The sequence below is a fragment of the Anoplopoma fimbria genome, chromosome 2 (genome assembly GCF_027596085.1).
Source record: "Anoplopoma fimbria isolate UVic2021 breed Golden Eagle Sablefish chromosome 2, Afim_UVic_2022, whole genome shotgun sequence".
Classification (NCBI taxonomy): domain Eukaryota; kingdom Metazoa; phylum Chordata; class Actinopteri; order Perciformes; family Anoplopomatidae; genus Anoplopoma; species Anoplopoma fimbria.
Window position 1 is genome coordinate 3,359,798 of NC_072450.1, and position 20,362 is coordinate 3,380,159.

Below are 20,362 nucleotides of genomic sequence, written 5' to 3' on the forward strand. Positions count from 1 at the left end.
TCGCTTTCAACAAAACCAAAAAACTTTCCAAAGACATTCTGGAGAGGGATGTGAAAAGGCTGAAAGTGAGAAAATGTGAATTAGGAGCCGTGATGTTAGAGCGGGAGGGAGCCGTGAGTCCTAAAGCTGGGTTAGTAAGAGAGAAACTATTGATTAATGTTTCAGGAGAAAGAGGGGGGGAAAAAAGGAATTAATAAATGAACCACAAACAGTCTCAGGTTGAGATTTGTGTCCTTCTATCTCGCTTCAGAAGGAAGAACAGAGGGGATTACTGAGATGTCACAAATCAGACGGAGATTTGCAGAGGATTGAGACCAGGACGCCATGTAGCCAAGAGAGATTGCAACAAAAAAAAAAAGGACAAAGAACAGAATTGTTGGCCTCCTTGTGAGCGAGGGATGAAGCGGCAGAGATAGACTGAGGGGAAAGAGAGGGAGGGAGAGAGAGGGGTCAAAGGTCACCTGTTGAGTTGTGATATTAATCTCAACCCAGGCCGTTTCTCCTCGGTCCATGGCTGCTGCTCCCTTCAGAGAGAGAGAGAGAGAGAGAGAGAGAGAGGGGAAAGAGATGACAGACATTTACTGGATGAGTAGAAACGCCCGACTCCTGCCTCTAAAAGTTTGTGTGAAGGAGAGAAAGTATATTCTATAAGAACGACGAGGCCTCGAGTTGAAGGAAGAAAGACCCTGGAAAATACTCAACACACAAACACAAAACTGTTGTTCATTTGAGGAATAAGAAAAAAAATGGAAAGACAAAATAAATCAAAAGCAGAGTGAAGACACGTTTATAAACCTGCTGCTGAGGATTTAATGGAGAGAGAGAGAGAGAGAGAGAGAGAGAGAGAGAGAGCGAGAGAAGTGGTGCAACACAAGCAGCTCTCTAGGAGAACGAACGGCCGCCCAGAGAGAGAAACGACATAAAACACTCGATGTGGAGGGTCATTGTCGAAGCCTGAAACAGTGACTGAGTGGATTCTTGTGAAGCGCTCAAGCAGACAAAAAAAAGAAAAAGGGTCTTTACTCCTCCTTAGGCTGAAAGTACTTAGAAACAAAAACAACTGGTCTTTTGAAACACAAATGGTCAATAAAATAACTCAAATCTTCTGACCCGACGTTCTTTTTCAGCCCCGGTGCTTATGTTCTCGTTTTGCTTTCTTAACAAAATACATTTAAATCTTTTAACGCAGTGACTTTGTTTCTTTTGGTTATGATAACATTGTGCTCAAAACAACTGCAGAGATCCAGGAACACACTGACATGTCTAGAATGAAGACAGACGGGGAGGAGAAACACAATCACACAGTTTAGCCAGATTATCTGAAGCACTTGATGTGGAGGTTAAACTGAAAAAAGGTTTTCTCGTCTTGACGTATATTTATTTTTTAATTCAAAGAACGGCAAGGGATTTAGATGTTATAACCAAATGAACATATATATGCTGATTAACATGCATTTGGAAGAAACAGACAGGCGACAGTTTTAAAATACGGTCTCTTTTTTAACAAAAAAAAGAAAACTTGATGTATTAAGTTGAATGCCGAATACACAAGAAGTCACAAATAAAGATTTTGTTATTGACAGCGTTTCACAAAGTATTTGAAGTTCCTCTCACACAACAAATCACTAAAACGGTTTGATTTTTGACTGGCGTTTGGGACTTTCTACCTGTTTGACAAAGTAGTATCTTGCAGTTCCTGTTGATAGTTTAATAGCTGTTTACATTTTTACTTACATATACACTAAATATGTGTAGCCATAACAGAATACCAGGGACGATATGTGCAGCAACAACTGAACAACTGTAGCACACAGCAGACTACACAAACCAATTATGGTAATTGATTTTTCATAAATATACCTGTTGAATACGGACCATGTAAGATTAACATCAATTAAAATAACGATGGTATTGAAACTAGATTTTGACAGTTTTGCTAAAAGAAAAGTTTAATACATCAGTGATTCCTCAAATTCAGTGATTCATTGTTGTTAAACAGTGAAAGTACAATAGTTTTGCTTTTCAAAAACCTTTAAAACACGGTTATATATATATATATATTTGTATTATATTGAATATTTGACAACCTGTTTTTATAACTTGTGTATTAAATGCTTCCATACTTGTATTCTGTTTTATGTTTATTCCTATTAAGCGTGTGTGGGTGGTCCAATTGTAAAGACATGATCCGTTTTGCTTTTGTTTTATTGTTTCCCTTTCCCTTCATAGAGACTGCAGATGGAAAATGAGCTAGTAGCTAAATCTGGTTCAAAGCATCTCTTCTTTTTTGAGATAAATGTATTTTTTCTACATGGTCCTTGATGTAAATACACTTAATAAACTAAACTGAGACATGCTGAATGGTGAGTGTAAAACCAAAGGCTTTCATTAAGGCCTTAACAGTTCCCCATGATGCAACATTAAAGCCTGTCAGTCTGCAGTTGTACTACAGAGGCTTATCTCGGGGCATGGCGCTGTCCTTTCATGCACTGTGACATTTGATGAGCAGTAGACCAACCACAAACCTCTGCATGTGTCAAATCCCCTGGTTTAGCCACTTAGCTCGTCACTGTGTGTAGTAGTGGCCTATATTTATATATTTATAGATAGATATACGGAATGCAGATGAGCTGTCGTACTCCGCCCGTCCAACAAACTCTCTGACACAATGACATGTTGATTTGTTACTACCATAAGCTTTTACTGCTGGATTCTGTCACTCTGAGAAAAGAGGAATTGTGTTGAATCAAACACATGAAACCAATTTGGGATGTTGGCTAAGAAGCACATTGAAACAAGGCCCAGCTTCATGAAAGTGGAACTGTTCAACTACAAAAGGAAACACTGCGTTTTGTCCTCCATAGTTACTTTGGATGTTCACCCAACCACCATCCCGCCACCGACTATAGCAGCTGCAAATAACTTCCATTGATAATCTTTGCCAACTAGGGGTTGCTGCTGAAAGTTAGCGGGAAAATTAAAGAGCTATGCGCTTCCTGTTTTGGTTGTGCAATTGTTGGTGCACTTCCTTTGTGCAGTTAACCCATAACACTGTATATAACAAGTGGACATAGTTGACGTCATTCATTGGTTTGTAGACTGTAGTTTTGAAGCCTTGAGTTTGGCATTTTGGCCGTCGCCATCTTTGATTTGGCCGTCGCCAAGAGCTCTTGTTGCAGTAGCTTTATGGTCTGTTTGACTCTAAATGGAGCATCATTTACTAAATGAACATCATGCTGTATTGAAGAAGACTTGAAACTAGAGATTGAGACCATAAACTCATGTTTACAATGTTTACTGAGGGAATAAATCAAGAGAGAAGTAGAGTCATTTTCTCATAGACTTCTATACAACCAGAGGAGTCGCCCCCTGATGGACACTAGAGAGAATGCAGCTTTAAGACACTTCCGCACCAGAGGTTGCCACCTGGGTAAACAAAGTCATTCTTTCCCCAAATGTGGTCAACTGGCCCAAGATTATGCAAGAATGGTCACATAACAAGTTCGTCATGTGATTTTAGTGAGAAAGAAGTTGATGTTTGCGATATAATGGTCTTATTGCTTAAATATAGCTATTTAAGCAATAAGACAACCTAGATGAAGGATAAAGAGACCCTTGGAGAACCATCACACTGCATCTCCCAAAGAGGGAACTGTTCGGTTCTCTTTCTTTCTCCGGGGAGCTTGGTCTGAGACATTCATCCCGTGAGAGGCTGGTTCAGGAATAGCTGACCAAAGATGGGTGAGTGGAAGAGGAAGGGCGTGGGACTGGATGGAGGCTCTGACCCTGAAACAGATGTTCTACGATACGATGCCTAAGAACTCTGGGACCATTACCCTTAAAGAAATTCTCCTCCCAGTATAGTAGGATTCATTGACTCCCAACATTGTATTTAGAGTAAACTCTAAGGCAGGGGGATTTCATGAAAGTTGCCAAATCTTTTGTCTCACATTTATATCTGCTGTACACTTTTGAGCCACATGAGGGAGCTTTATTGTTTGTATTGTTCTAATAATAGTTGCCTACTTTTAACATGTAATCGACTATTAAAAGGCTAGCGTACATTCTATTTGTGTTACCTGATCAGAGGAGAAAAACCAGCCTGTTAACTCCACCTAATGCATTTAATTGGTCTCAATTAATAAATGACTATTTATATCGTTTTCAACAGAACATTGTGACTAATCGAAGGTGCATCTCTTTTAAATGGCTGGTTTACCTATTTAAGATAAAACAAGGTGATGCAGAAATGTGGGTAAAAAATGGTGAGGAACGTTCATTTACGTACGTAATGGTTCTTCTCATGATTAATAGATAAGGCCTGTTGTGAATTGGGTTGCAACGGTTTATTGTTTATTTTAAAAGTTTGTCACCAGGAAAAAAAAAGAAGTTTGGGAACAAACGCTCTAGAGGACAGATGGTGGAGATATAAAAAAACGATGGTTTGACACTCAACAGATGGTCAAAGTTGGGAAATCACTACTTCTTTTCCTGAAGGAGAAAAAAAGAAAAATACAGCCTTACAAAATCCAGAGGGAGGATGAGATCCGTGTGCCAGACTCTGACTGGTAATGGAGCGGTTAAAGGCTATGTGAACGTCTCCGTTCCCCGGCATTTCTGTCATGCTTGATGAGCCCTTAGCACTGGTCCAACTTTTGATCTAAGAGGGACTGGGAAGCTTGGCATGAGTCACCTTAATCCAAACACAAAGAAGTAAAAATATAATGCAATTTTAAAATATGCATACCTCTCTGTCAGAGGTTTGCTCTAAGTCGTCTCCGTTAGATGCTGGGTGGACATCATGTAGGTGATGGTTGATGTAGTAATTAAAGCAGTGAAACGGTTAAAAGGCTCGGTGGCTGGTCTCCAGAGCTGTAATGTAGTGCAGATGTTGTTGTTGGCATTGTAAACACTTACCGCCCCACTCTCCCCTGAGACGAGTGGGGGGGAATCTGCCTCTCGCTGCAACAACACCAGAGCATCGAGACCATTACTGAGGATGAATATTTACAGGAAGATTTGACACCTTTTTTTTTATTTTATATGTAGGTTCAATTAGTGTTAATGGTAAATCAAAGCATTAAACTCCTCGGTGTGTTTCTATATTGGCCTCGGAAAGCCGAGAATGAGTAGTTGGAGGAGAGGAAGAACGACAGGCTGTTTTCACCTCTCGGTAGCCAGGGAGGCGTGGTCTCTGGATGCCGCTTGAAAAACAGAGCTTCCTAAAATGTTACAAGTTCCATCGTGGAAATAATAGGTTTAAGGATTAATCAGAGTCAAAGGGACGTTTTACAAACGATCGTTGGCAATGGGTTTGGGCTACGATAATGGCTGCGCAGCCACAAAGCAACTATCCACTGTATGAAAAAAAAAGAGAGAGCATTATTCCAGCGATAGGGTTAGATAATGTTGGTTAAAACTTTGCGGCCCGGGAATGGCCGATTTTACAGCAAGCTGACATTCACATATAACCTGTTTCTGGTTTATTTCTGCCCATAAAAGTTATCTCTCCAATAACAATGCAACATTTACAGTTCTTGATAGGCATCCGCCAATTAGTCAGCCACCGTTTCTTTCCTCTAACAGCTATCGTTATTATATCGGCCTTTAATATCCAGCATCTGTCGACGTAAACAACATTACAGAGTTGAATAAACAGAACATCTCTTCGCTTGTATTGAAAACTACTTTTCCAACAAATACAAGTGCAGAGGATGTTACGGACGGGGAATGATTTTTCAGTGTTTTGACTGACTAAGATATTCAGCCATATTCATTTGAACAAGAGTATATGGACAAAGAAATGCAGCGAGAAGGCGCCAAGATTGCAGCTGCATTAACTGTGCTGATAGGATATGGCTGGAAGCGACCAAAAAGATCCCTCGCAATGCATCATGGTACATCTAGGCACAGCTCCACCAGCAGGGTGATCTAACTGTTCTGGGTCAATACAGCACTGAGGAATTTATTGCTGCAATTGACTGCATTTACCATCAACACATAATAGGACATCCACATAATAGGGTGGCACATTTCCTTTTAAGTTGAGGCAGTGAACAGGAAAATGTTTTTTTCTCTTATTAAAGGAGGGTAACAAAAGACAGTTTCCGTCAATGGGATTTCCCAGCAGGCCACTCAAAGAGAACTCCACCTCCCTGAACTGGCTACACTTCAGTCCAGACTCTGGTTTCCCATTTACCCTCCAACTGTGTGTTATGTCTTCATTTAAGCTACAAGTACCATCAGCAGACTACGAGTAAAAGCACAACATAGATTGTGCAAACAAAAGCTCAAGTACTGTTCATTCATTTTGCTCAAATATACAAGTTACAGGACAAGGACGCTCGTGATAAAGGTCTGTTGAAATGAGATTAAATCATGATGAAATTCATGAAATTGCAAAGTTGAACGGAAATATGACACTGACAAGTGATTCACTTCTGGTTCTAATAGGTTGATAAAATGTTACATGATGATTCACAGTAAGTGCAACTAAAAAGGAAATATTGAAATTGTAGAGTTTTGCTTGCTTCCTGAAAGCCAGGGAGTTATGAAATGAAGTTAATGCCAACATGTTTTGTTTGTTAATTTTCATGAGAATATGCATTGACATTGTAGAATAATACTGCTGCCACTCTACGTTATGACGGTGTTCTCCCTTTAGGGGAAATCCAGTGTTGTGTTTATTTTTGACCTTTCACTTCTAATGTTCCACAATGCTTTCTAAGATTGAGACTGGTTGTTAGAAATGTGAGATTGTTGTTGTGTCTGTGAGAGCTTTTCTGTTTGGATTTTCAGAAGATGATGTCTTTTGGATGGGTCTCAAGTTAAACCTCATATGACAGAATACATTCATCAACATCTGAAAAGGAAGCGTGGGGGATTGGATTTAGCGCAGTGGACTTTGAGACGAGCAACACCCACGGCCGACCAACCAGCCAGACCTGAAGAACCAAACACCAAACTGCCCCAGGGAGGAGAGCCGAGGTGGAAGCTACGCTAACACAGCTAGGACCTGAGGCGACTCTACTACCCAGCATGCTCCTGGCTGTCTGGACGCAGAAAAATAAGAAGGATAAAAGCAGAGATCAGTGACTGTAGAGCCCACATCTTCAGAGAGACCTGGATGCATCGTGGTCTAGGATCAAGCTGCAGTTGACGGACAGACAGCAGGACAGAGAGAAGGACTCCGGTGGGATGAGAGGAGGTGGACTCTGTGTTTACTTCATGGTGCTTGGTGCTCAGACACACTCAAAGTTGATGGACAATGTTTTCCTCATGTTGCATTTTGTAATTTGAAGATGTATATTTTCAGCCCAGAGAATTGTTTTTGTTGCTGCGGTTTACGTTCCATATTTTGCAAATTCAAAAAAAAAACACACTACAGGAATGCACTACTGTTTTTGTTTTGTCTGTCATGTGTTTGTTGTGTTACAGATGGGCTACAACTGAATCGTTGAGCATCCCTGTGTTGCATAATGACAATAAATGATCCTTGATTTAAGACTAGTTGTATCCTACTGCTTCTGTGCAACATTAACCTCCCCCTTCTTTATCCGTTCTACTCTTTCACATGCTCTGTGAAAAACACAGAGGCTGTAAATCAACCATGAATCATAAAAGGTATGATTAACTCATGACGTCCTGCCAGATCAGGCGACAACCTCCAGGTCTGAAAGGTGAAGCCAATGCTTCATGTCTTAAAGCTGCATTCTCTCTACTGTCCATCAGGGGGCGACTCCTCTGGTTGTATAGAAGTCTATGAGAAAATGACTCTACTTCTCTCTTGATTTATTCCCTCAGTAAACATTGTAAACATGAGTTTATGGTCTCAATCTCTAGTTTCAAGTCTTCTTCAATACAGCATGATGTTCATTTAGTAAATGATGCTCCATAGACTACATCTCAAAATGGTTTACTAGCCATATAGTTTAAATAGCAGCACAGTGAGTGAGCTACTATAAATAAGAACAAGTACCAAACATGTTTCTCTTGGCTCAATCTTTAGAAAAAACATGCGAGCAAGAACGATCAAGATCCAATGTTGTTTTTACAAAAAGTGAGCTAGTCACTCTCCTAAACTAGGCTCATACATCGTCAACACTAAAAAGCTAATTAAAAAACAATTAAACCAAAACGAGTGTAACACATTCTTATGCTTGGTGTTCATTCAGCAGCTCTCAACTATATCTGACAAGCAGCTTAAAGCACTAAAGTGGAGACTTTTATATGTCTGTGTCTGTGACAGTGAAATGAGCCAAAATCCACTGCTGAGTGGGAAGTTTATCCCCGTTACACACTGTGACAACAATCTGCTGCAGGTTGGAGCAGGAGGCTCCGGCTTGGCCTGCAGAGACATGACAGAGCTGATGCCAATCACATAAACAGGGCTTTCTGTACGGAGTGATGGACGCAGAATAAACCATTTCACAAGGTTATATGAAAATATTCTTCTTTTTTTTTTTAAGATTCTAAAAGCAGGGAGATTTTGATTGTAGCTGTAAATCCATAACAGGCGAGGACTGTTATGTCTGCAGAGACCATGTGTGGGCAAATCATTTAGTCACAAACTGCTGTAGTCCATCACTTTACAGAATATAAAATAAAGTATATATAAGTATAAATGATAGCTATTACTAGCCAAGCCTGACTGGAAAGAAAATTTAATACAAATAAAAATGGTTGTCGTGTTTTTTCATGCTCAACAGTGTGGTACGAAGCAGTGCTGCACAAATTCAACACAGGAGTCTGAATTGATTTCATTGTGCCACATGGTTCTCCTAGAAACACACCCACTCTGAGAACACTGACGTCTGTCTGTCTGCTCCGCCAGGACGCTTTTTTGTCAGCCAACCTGTTTTATTTTTTTCATTTTGTAGCATCAACAATGACGAGAGGGCGTGGGGCCTCGTTTTCGCTTCTACGGTACAAGATGTTTTAAGGGACTACAGCTCAACACGGACCGTCTGCACCGCGGAGGAAGACGAGGGGAAGGGCGACTGGCAGCCAGCCAAACCAGCATACAAAAAAAAAAAAAAAAAAAAAAAAAACAAGAGTGGAGAGCAAGAGAGAGTGGGGAGGAGCTTTTTTTCTTTTTTTTTTATCACAGGGCCATAATTCACTCTCTTGTAAACAGAGGAGAAGCCGTCTACCAGAACACTGACTGCATAACCAGAGAGCTCACATCAAGGCCAAGTAGTGCAGCAATGTTTTCCAGAATGTACATATATTCAATTTCTGCTAAACTGGAGATTCTGAACCACGGGACAGAGGTGCTGTGACAACATACAATCCCTAAACAGTAGGACGGTCGCTGTTGGGCATGACCTTTAAAGCGAAAAGGCTATCTGTCAAACACCTTTAGGTAGACACCTCCTTCCTAGAGACTAACACAGCACCTGAAACATTCCTGCAAAAAACAAATGTAGGTCCAATCTACCCTGCACATCCACAGATCACATACATCTCTCATTTGTGTTTGATCGAGATGGCTGGTGGGTATAGAAAGTATAATACTAGAAGGTGCAGAGAGGCTCGATACAGGAAACCGGGTGGTAAGAGGAAACGGTTCCTGTGGTAAAATAATCACGTTTAGAGGAAGAAGAGAAACACATTAAACGTTCTGTCGGCAGCCATGCAGATATGTTTTTACTCACCTTCTCCAGTTGTTGTCCAGAGGTGGGGACAGGTACACCGCTCCGTACGGAGAGCTCTCTATGTAGGATTCAGTTAAGGGAAATATTGGCACAAATACAGAAAACATCACTGTGATATTAAAGTCCCCATGAAACGGCTCATTAGAGTGCTATTTGATTATGTTTATTTCAGTGTTTTTTGAAAAAAAGTAAGCAAGAGAGAGATATTGATTGGTGTTAACAGTGGCCAATCGGGCTGAAGTGTCTTAAACCTGCATTCTATCTAATGTCCATCAAGAGGGGTACAGTTACAAGAGGGATTTAAATAAAATATTTCGCATTTAATTGGACCACTTAAAAGTGGGCGGACTTTGAGTTTAGCACGATATGAAACTACAGGATACTTCGCTAAAAGTTGTGGATTGATTTAACGATAGATGTCATGATGTAATTCGGTTGGTATTAGCTTACATAAGCACACTTCATATTTTGTTTTACAGAAAAAAATGATCAAATCTTGTTATAAAACTATGCAGCAATAGATTTTTTAGCAATTGTTTTGCATATATTGTTAAATAAGTGCACAATATGAGCCTGGGATGTGATCTTAAAAGGGGTTATCTAGACTTTAAGAACACCTATCGTTACTTTATTTTAATAATTCATTTTTTGTCTGTAAGTCTGATTGTTTGTATGGTAAGCTGTTATTTTGTGTACTATTCTTTTTGAGGGTAATATTAAGCGTGTAACATGTATAAACTGAAAATAAAATGATTGAACGAAAATAATGGGGAAAAAAAGAATACCTAAAAAGTTGTTTTGCCATTGTTTGGCTAAATACTAGGGTAAAGGTGACAGCCCGCGCATTACATATGTGATAAAAAAACCTTCATTTTCATTTCATGGGAACTTTAAGTTCATTGTTATAATAATTACATGCACATATCTCAATGTCATCAGATATTACACACAGAAGCATTTACAACCTGACCTCTCCCTGACGTCTTTCATTTGAAAATGAAACAAGGATGTGTTCTAACTATAGCTCTGAACTCAAATGCTCCCACATGAAATAATAAGAGAACGAATGTTTCGCATGTACAAAGAGAAAAGAACGCATTCGTAATTGTGGGCACATTCTCATCAAAGCTCTGCGGAGACAAGCTGAGAGACAAGTGTGAACAATGGAGCTGCCTTCTTCAAATGCTTAATGAAACAATGACAGCATTATTTGATTTACTACTGAATGCGGAGGCAGAGTTCCTGGCATTGTCTGTGGAAGGGCAGGACTTCAGAAGGGTGGTGTTTAATCTCGCCCAACAGTCACTATGCAAGTGTTCAGCTCTGGAAAGTTTCTTCTCTTGGTAGTTGAGTTTGAGGGGAGGAGGACTAATCAACAAGAAAAACAAATTAAGGCAGATACGGGTGCCACTCAAGGACGACTTCTGTTTAGGCCTCGGTCACATTTATTATCAGTAGTGAGTGAGACTGGAGTCCTGCTATCACCCCTCTACACAAAACACGGGACACGCCCTTTTCTAAATATACACAAATACGACTAAGAGCAGAGGACGGTATTGTGGTTTCTCCAGACGCAGAAGAGGAACGGAAACTATCCTGTCAAACTGGTTATTTGTCTGGTTCTTACTTAACACATTTTTAAGCCACTAATAGTGGGGTCAACCCTAAACTGTATATGACGCACTGACACACACAGCTGTGTTTCTGTGAAGAGAACTACACATTACTACACAAATAGCGACTGTAAAATTTGGGATGTAATTAAAAGGGAAATTGGCCCTCTTTTTCTTTATCCAATCAGAGCAACAAACCACTTCTACATTTTCAAAATATGGCACTGTGATTGGATGAGCCAGAGCCACAAATCGCACGACACAATTCTCCTTTTTCCAAGATGCCGAGCTGCTCCTCCTCTTCATCATCATCATCATCATCATTAAAACTCAGCACAGTGAATGATGGTCTGGTTTGCAGCTGCCAGACTAAACTGATTCTCAGTGGATGAAGGAACTGGCAACAACTTTGTGTTTCTTTTAACAAAACCCCAGCTATTCCTTCATTCAGGAAAACAAGTCAAAAAAGCGGCAAAATATGACTTGTGAAGAATTTAAAGGAAAATACTTGTTTATCACGGAATTAGCGGAGCTATGCTAGAGGCTCTTCTTCAAATAACTCCTATTAATATACTGAACAGAGGAAGAGTCAGCAGCAAAAATAACATTATCTTTATCCACCGTTTCACCCCACGAAATATATCCGATGGTTGAATTGAAGTTTCAAGTGTGGACAAACGGACAGACTTCTGATTTGGTGCATCTGATCACAAAAGTCACATTGAAAAGACAACAAGTGTAACCACGACCTCAGTGGTCACATTATATCTAGATTCTTTTTAATGGTTTAGGTGTATCCTCGTCATCATTTCCTCTTTCACTTCCTTCTTCTCCTCTCTATTGATGATGCACCACTTCCTGTTTTGTTATTTCTCTTCTTTTTTAAAAGCTTGCACATTGATAGAGGAACCGCCCTCCCACTACTCTCATTGGGTCAACACAACTGCTGACGATGACTCTGATGGAATGAGCACCTGAAGGACCCCAAGAGCACCTGTTCCTGTTCTTCCACCTTTTCCAATGGGGAACACTGTTCTGCAGAACAGCTGATGTACAGAGCGGAGGTCATCCAAGAACTTATGATGTATTAAGACGAGTTTTCAAAGTAGACACTAGATCTAGAAACAAGAGGTATTTTGTGGGCATCTGTTTTTCTGTCTCAGTTTAACACTAGTTGTTTTACTACTGTGCTCTCTGATCCACTCTGTAACTCACAAATGTGCTTCATCTTTTCTAAAAGGAAAAGTCAGTTTCAATTAATTTTGCATTCATCCGACAACCATTAGCCAGTAACTGACAGGTGAATTTGAAGGAAGAAAATGTGAAATGACGTGAAACAAGAGGCGCTTTACATTCAATCTTGGCTCCGTTCACTCAAAAAGCTTTGTCTATCAAATTATTATGTTTTGTGTTGTAAATCGCTTTTCCATTATTTTATTATGTTGGCTTTGCTGAAGGTCATTGCTGCATTTTCGGGTGTTTCGGTCATCAAAAGGGCCAGTTCACCCCAAATTGAAAAAATACATATTTTTCTCCTTACCTGTAATGCTAATCATCAATCTAGAATGTTTTGGGGTGAGTTGCAGAGTGTTGGAAGATATCCGCCGTACAGATGTCTCTTCTCTTCAATATAACTGAACTATATGACACTCCACTTCGGTGCTCAATGTGCCAAAGAAATGCATTCGGAAAACCTCAACAGCAACGTCTCTTTCTAGAAATCATGACTTTTACTCAAGATAATCCACAGACCTCGTTGTGAGCCGCTTCATTGCTTTAAGCACCACAAGCCTGATGTCATATAGTCTAATTATATATTTTAGAGAAGGCCAACATCTCTAAGGAAGATATCTTTCAATACTGGGCAACTCGCACCAAAATAATCTGGAATGATAAACAGCACTACAGGTAAGAGGAACAATATGGATTTTGGGATGAACTGTTCCTTTAACATATAGACCATAAATTAACTTATAAGCGTAATTCTTTTTCTCTCTGGTTAACGGTTAAATCCCTTATACCACACATGACCATATTAATATATTCCCTCTGAGCTTTTAAGACATATGAAATAGACTAATGAAGGACATGCTGAGACGTCCACTCTGACATATTTTGGCATCAACAACACCGCTTCACCTGTGACCTTTACGCCATTTGGACCACGCAGTCTATACGTGTACATGTACAGCATGCATGTATGCGTGGAACCAACACCACCCACCAAAAACAAATGGGCCAACTGCTTCTTGTTGTGATACTAACAAGAGCAGACTTTTCTAGGGTTGCTCCACCCACGCTGTGTACATTACAGCGTGTAGCTACGTTAACCCTCTGAACCCCAAAACCTGCTCTCGGAATGGAAAAGCAAGCTTTCTTAAAACAATCACCAAAACTACACTGTCCATCACAGCAAGAAACTGTAAAAACTGTCATAATCGTCAGATCTTTCTTCTTTCAGACGGTCCTTGAACGTGTTTGAGAAATGCTTAGGTCTGAAAAAGAAACCGAAACTAAGTTTAAAATTGGGATATTTCATCTACAACATATTATTCTACATGTCTCATTTAAAGTCTCGCCACAAATAAACTGTTTGCTTTAAACAGATCCTGCAAAACACATTACATTCTGAGCTCCTCAGCACAACTATGAAGCCATGATTGACCAACAGTCAGGTGACAAAACATCTAGGAAACTTTGACTGAACTGCAGACTGCTGAACACAGAGTATTGAGATGACAGGAGAGGCTGTAAGTATAGGTTGAAAACATATACAACGTAGAGACTTTTTCTTTTTTATGATCATTGGCATTGCAACTGTTTTATCAAAGACATTTTTCAGTTCTCTCTACTTCTAGCCATGATTGTTCTGTTTCTATAGAGGTACAAGACTTTTATATTGCTGTGAAAAATCAAGGCCACAGAGAGTTAAATGTGCACAGAGCAAAAAAGAAAAAATGCCCCAAATCTGCTTTGGGGTTCGGAGGGCTAAAGCACAATAAACAAGAACATTTTAGACAAACCACAGAGCTCACTTAAATTGCGTAAATTAGTTTAAGTGACACAGTTGATCAATCTTGAGACCGTCAAGTGTGTTTGGAGCTACGCTTTACTGGTTGCACTTTAGGCTTTTTAAAACAATCAAACGTCCCACTCAATGTAGGTCAGCACCAGTCTATTGTACACATCGACCCAAACCAAACAGGACAAACATGCAGGACTCTACGTAGAAACAGGCATCAATGATGTCAAACTGTACCGACAATAAGAGGAAACCTAATGTGGAAATACCATAATCACCATAATGTTATACATCCGCTCTGATTGTTTTCCGGCTGAAATATATAAATATCTACAGTACCAGTCAAAAGTTTGGACACACCTTCTCATTCAATGGTTTTTATTTTAATTTTTTTATTCTACATTGTAGATTAATATTGAAGACATCCAAACTATGAAAGAACACATATGGAATTATGTGGTAAACAAACAAATGCTCAACAAACCAGAATATGTTTTATATTTTAGATTCTTCAAAGTAGTAAAACAAACTTTTGACTGGTACTGTGTATACACACTGAGACATCACATGCTGGGACACAGGACAAAGTCCTCTCCAGCTTTCACACGCCATAGTGACAGGTCAGTGAATCATCTCTGTCTCAATGCAGGGAATAAACAGACTCGCTTATTAAAATGCTTTGAGATGGGGGCGTACTGCTGGATCAGTGGGCTGTTTCATGTAAATGTGACATATTGGGTGTGAATCCAGATCAGGAAATACAATCTATGTCCTGTATCCCCCCAAAAAAGACTTTAATATTCAGTATACTAGATTATTCAGAAAGAAGTGCTTAAAAAAAAAATGTTTTACAGAATAATAAAATGACTTATTTAGTAATAATGATGTAGGAGTAGAGGCACTGTGGCATAGAAATAGAACGGACATCAAACTGTCTCCCATGCTCATTGACGAGTACAAAAGAAAATGGGGATTCGTTTTAGTTGTTATGGTGACAACACACGTTGAGGTGTTAGATCCGGGCTGCTGTTCGGCTCACTTTCTGTAACCAGAGTAGCATTAAAGCATGGTGGAAGGCCGAACATCATTTGTAAATAAGAGTAGAAAGCTCAGGTCAGGTGTCCACGCTGACTTTGTGATACGTAATGATTCGTCTAGAGAGGGAAAGATGCACACACACCCCTACAGATTTGGAATAAGTGCTTGAATTTTCAGGACAGTATTTCCAAGTTACACAGGAAAATAAAGTTTATAACCAAAAAAATGGCTGCTAATTATTCTGGGTCTAAATTCAACAACTTGTTTTGCTCTGAACTACATGAGATACCTCCTCAGCTGTGACCAACATGGTGACTAGCTCTGCCTTGCGAATGGCAGCAGTTTATATAACACACGGTGGCTTTTTTTAAACTTACAAAGCCCCGATCATACGAACCATGACAATTGATTTTAAAAAAAAAAAAAAAAAAAAAAAGAGAGATTTTGCTGCTCTTACTCACTCCGACTCAGAGGACTCTGGGGAAATGGATTTTAAAAAGGGTGTAGAGCAACCAATCACGCTTATGTTCCTCACTCTCTGTGTGTGTTATCACCATTACAACAATTAGACCCTTCTGCCGCTTCCTCACAAACACCACAACTGCTGCGACACTTATATTCAAAAAACACACACACACACACACACACACACACATAAAACACACACACACACAACCTGAGTGTTCACAGTCTGCTGGGAATCTCCTACTGTCAACGTCCATTAAGGCGTAAGCAAAGCGCACCGTGTCTGCGTCACAATTGAAATTAGCATTATGACTAATTCCGTTCCAGAGGCTATAAAACAGCTGCCTACACTGTCGAGTGTCATCACGCTTTAAAAACCACACCACAAAGACAAACCTCCATTACAAAGACACAACAACAACAAAGACCAACCACCTGGAAGCCACAACGCCCACTTCCACACCGCTGATTGCTCTTTGAGGTCTCCTACTTGACAGTGATTTGGGTTTTGGAAGGATATCTGCCGTCCGTGCTTGTCGACGGGTCGGCGGTGGGGAGAGTTGATGCGGTTGCGGTCCCGGTGGACCCTCTCCACCAGCCCGTGGTGGCGGGTCCCTCTGGCCGAGTCCAATCCTGACGGAAAGCCACCCTGAAAGAGAGGAATTGGTCAAATTTAATCAAACTTTAGATCTATCTGAATGCAGTGTTGTTCCCCTATTGTATTAATTTAGTGTGGATTTAATTTATTGTATTTGTATTAACGCCTCAACTTAAGCCAAAAACCTCAGTCTTTGACTACACTGTATTGACATAATCACTGCCTTTTATAGGTCATGTGATGGCTGCTACGTTTACGTCACGCTGGCTCTTCAAACACAAAGGACGGCTGATTAACACCACAGGCACAAAGGATCATCACAAACTATAGAACCTGAGTCACGACCGAATACAAGGAAAGAAATGAATGTAAAGATCCGACACTCGTTTCAGAATAAAGAAGAGTTAGGAGGGGAAAGAACTAAACACCCTTTAACGGTTTAAATACAATGATGGTGTGGACAGCTGGACAATGGAAGTACGGCGGAGTGAAATACCTTGTTAGGGTATTAAACGCTAAGAGTTGACGGATGCAACCAAAACTAATTGGCTTTCCAGATGTGTGTGCTATTAGTGAGTGGGTAGAAAACATTAACAAGTGGCCCATAATTAAGAGTCCAGATTTATACTTGTATGTGTTGGAGAAAATCAAGGATACAAGGATCATTTATTGTCACTATGCAACACAGTGATGCTAAACAAAATGCAGTTGTAGCCCATTTCTTCAAACATTAACAGTTTTTTCTGCATTTGAAATGAAACTTTTCTCTTTCTTTGGCAAGTGTTTATACGGCACGGTGACAGCTTCTAAACGTTCATTTATGACCCACATTTGAGTGTTGCTCATCTGCACACTGCAGACGAAACTGCAGCGTGGGAATTTAGATAAAAAAAGTACTCTGCCTTCATTTAATTGAATTTTGGCTTAACAAATGGTTATCATCAAGTGGAATCTAGAAGACATTTAGTTTGTGGAGTTTTGCTCCCAGAAGAGAAGTTGAATGGACTCAATAAGAGAGTGTTTTCTCCCTCCGTGTGGGGATTGATTTCTGGACCGGACCACTCCGTTGCAATACTGCTCAATCTCAAAGGGCCATTCTGTCGTGGTAACAAGGACACTTTCACCTGGGACCCTCTGTATCCCAGCATGCCCCGCTCCTTGGAGAGCTGACACAGATACTGGCTCAGTGCTGCAGAGAAGCACTGATCATTGCATAAGGAAGTGCACTGCTTGAAGGAGTACTGATCTTTTATTCCATCTTCTTTTCCCAGTCTGCAGCTAAATTATTTAACACTCTCATGAGAAGCTTGTTGGCTCATCTGAAAGTCTAATACGGCGTTTTGCAGTTAAGCCCGTGGTTCTCAAAGTTCTCTCACATTCTTGGTTTTTAATGTATGCGTTAGATTTGTTTTTTTAAAATCAGCAACATTTACATGAATTATATTGTTTTTGGGGGTTTTAAAAAAAAAAAAAGAAAAAAGCAATAATACCTGTAACATATTAGTGTATGTAGTTGTATTTTAAAAAATGGACAGTGTGCAGGATTTGGTTGCATCTAGCAGTGTGGTTTCCGACAGCAAACATAGTTATGAATATTATATTGTTTTTCTGCTAATAGATCCCTGAAATCCTACAAGATGTTTCTTTAAGTTTAATATTTATCTGTAAATCTGTAGAGCACCTGTTGGCTCACAATCTGGATGATTGAGGATGAGTTTATATTATCTAACCTAACAGTGATGTAAAATAACATGACACAATATGGTTTTAGGAGAAGTATTCAGCTGTATTAAAGTAATAATACCACTCTGTGAAAATTCATGTCATGCATCGAAAATGTTACTTTAGATCAAGTACGCAAGTGAAATCAAGAAATTGTACTTAAAGTAATAAAAGTAAAAGTACTACAACAAAAGAAAATTACGTGACAAACAACTGAGACGATCAAAATAGATATGCAAGTTATTAATTGGCTAATCATTTCAGCTGTATATTGTTGGGTAGTTTCATTTATATAAAACATGTTTTATAAACTCTTATATTTTGCGTTCAAAAATCTTAATTTGTAACTAAAGCTGCAAAATAAATATAGTGGACTATTAAAAGTACAATATTTCCTTCTGAGATTTGGTGTTAAAGAGCGGCACGAAAAGGAAATACTCAAGTAGAGAACGAGTATCTCAAATGTGTATGTACTATGAGTACAATACTTGAGTAAATATCTTTAGTTTATTCGACAAATTATGGTTTTAATCGTGTAATTTAATGTTATAATATTTGGGGGTGGCTCAGGGTGCCATGACAAAAATATTTTCTGTGAAGGAGTTCTGTGGTTTACAAAAAGTTTGTGAACTACTGAACTCGACAACATGAGAACTGAGAGTTATTGTGTTTGGACCTTGAAAATCCCCAGAATGAGATCAGGACATTGACTCCTTGTTTTAAACTAAATATTCATGTTTAGCTTTACATCCAAATGAAAACAAGTGAGCACGTTCACAAAAAATGTAATCCTCCAGTGATTTACAGCACCATGAGGCTGGGTTCAGACGGCCGCTGTGTGAATAAATCCTCCTCACTTAGTAGAATCACACTGATGTGTCGGCACAGCTGGGTTGCTGATGGAAAGGGGTCATTCAATTTTTTTTTATATATATCTGATGAAATGCGCAAATTGCTGTGCAGCCGCGGGCCGTTCCGTATTTAGTCTGAACCTGCATGATTTCATCTGGTTTCTCCAGAATCCGATCCGGTGGCTCAGATGACGAGCTTTAAGAATAACTTTATAGAAACAGACGATCTTCTCTCTGATGGTCTCGTTTACTGATGGAGGTCTATAGAGGATCAGGACTAAACTCAGACTGAACCAGTTAGAAGTTCCTCACAATCACTAAAAGAAACCATTTACACTTGGGGGACAAAATGTATCACAAACAGTCTCAACTCACTGAAATAATCCTGGAATCAGCACTATTGGAAAACCTTAAGGGGCTGATTCTCCACACAGAGATGCTTTGTCTTGAACTAAAACTAGACTCTATTCAAGTAAATTTAGTATCAAGTAAATCTGTAAATTGTTCCGGACTTGGCAAGCAGTCCAGAATGGTTAGCTTCACTGTCAAAGAGAATTTAAAAAGGCTCTATGTTGTGACTGGGAGGAGATCCTACCTGGAACTCGGTGCTGGTGTTGCCGATCTGATTGACATTGGGCAGAGAGCCGTAGTACTGAGCCCGGGATTGAGTCAGTCGGAGCTGCTGGACCTTCTGAAACTGCACCTGTTGGTCAAAAGAGGGACAAACAGTCAGTCAGGGGTTTATGGAATCAGGACATAGGGAGTCTACAAGTGTACAGAACATACAGCTGCAGGATAAAAGTCACATTTGGTGACGATTAGGGTTTTTCTTTTCTTCTGCTGACTGTAATGAACAAATGCATCTGAATTTAATGCAGCGACGTTTGCAGTTTTAAGGGTCACAGAATGAGGAGACACGTTCTATGAAACGGGCATCTTGGGCCTCCAAACCAGCAGCAAACCACAACGATTACCTCACAGAAAACAGAGGGCGGCTTGTTCTGCCAAAGGAAGGTAAACAGAGCCAATCATCAGCTTTTATCAGGGGAAACGGCAAATCAGAGGGGCATTTCTTCTTTAGACCGCCGAAAGGGCAACATTTGAATCTCAAAGACTGACCGTATTTGATTTTATCAACATAGCGAGAGGAGAGAGCCCTCTCATGGGGACGGGCTTCATCCTTTGGTGCATCATTTGCCAGTTTGTGTGTAAGGTAACTACGGTGACGTGTTAACTAAAGACACATTCTGTTCACGTATACAGCGCTGAGTGCATTTATCTTGTTTTCCAGCAAATCAGAAACTCCGATCAAACTCTGTATAGCATCACTAACGTTCGCTGCAGTGGACGAGGACGGACGGCGGCTCGACAAACAGTGGAAACCTGTGCATTTCTGC

The 20,362-nt window shown here is 39.9% G+C and overlaps 1 protein-coding gene across 3 annotated transcripts in view; it reads right to left on the reverse strand.

Moving 5' to 3' along the window:
• The window catches only part of crtc3 (CREB regulated transcription coactivator 3), a 43,415-nt gene that overhangs the window by 19,100 nt on the left and 3,953 nt on the right, over window positions 1-20,362 (reverse strand). For 2 of the 3 annotated variants that reach the window (XM_054619148.1, XM_054619139.1), the window contains exons 2-5: window positions 19,561-19,668; window positions 16,312-16,443; window positions 9,657-9,715; window positions 462-524 (exon numbers count right to left, since the gene is read on the reverse strand). In XM_054619148.1, the coding sequence (XP_054475123.1) occupies window positions 462-524; window positions 9,657-9,715; window positions 16,312-16,443; window positions 19,561-19,668 (362 nt within the window). The remainder of the gene's footprint in view (window positions 1-461; window positions 525-9,656; window positions 9,716-16,311; window positions 16,444-19,560; window positions 19,669-20,362) is intronic. The other variant, XM_054619153.1, reaches the window with a different exon arrangement.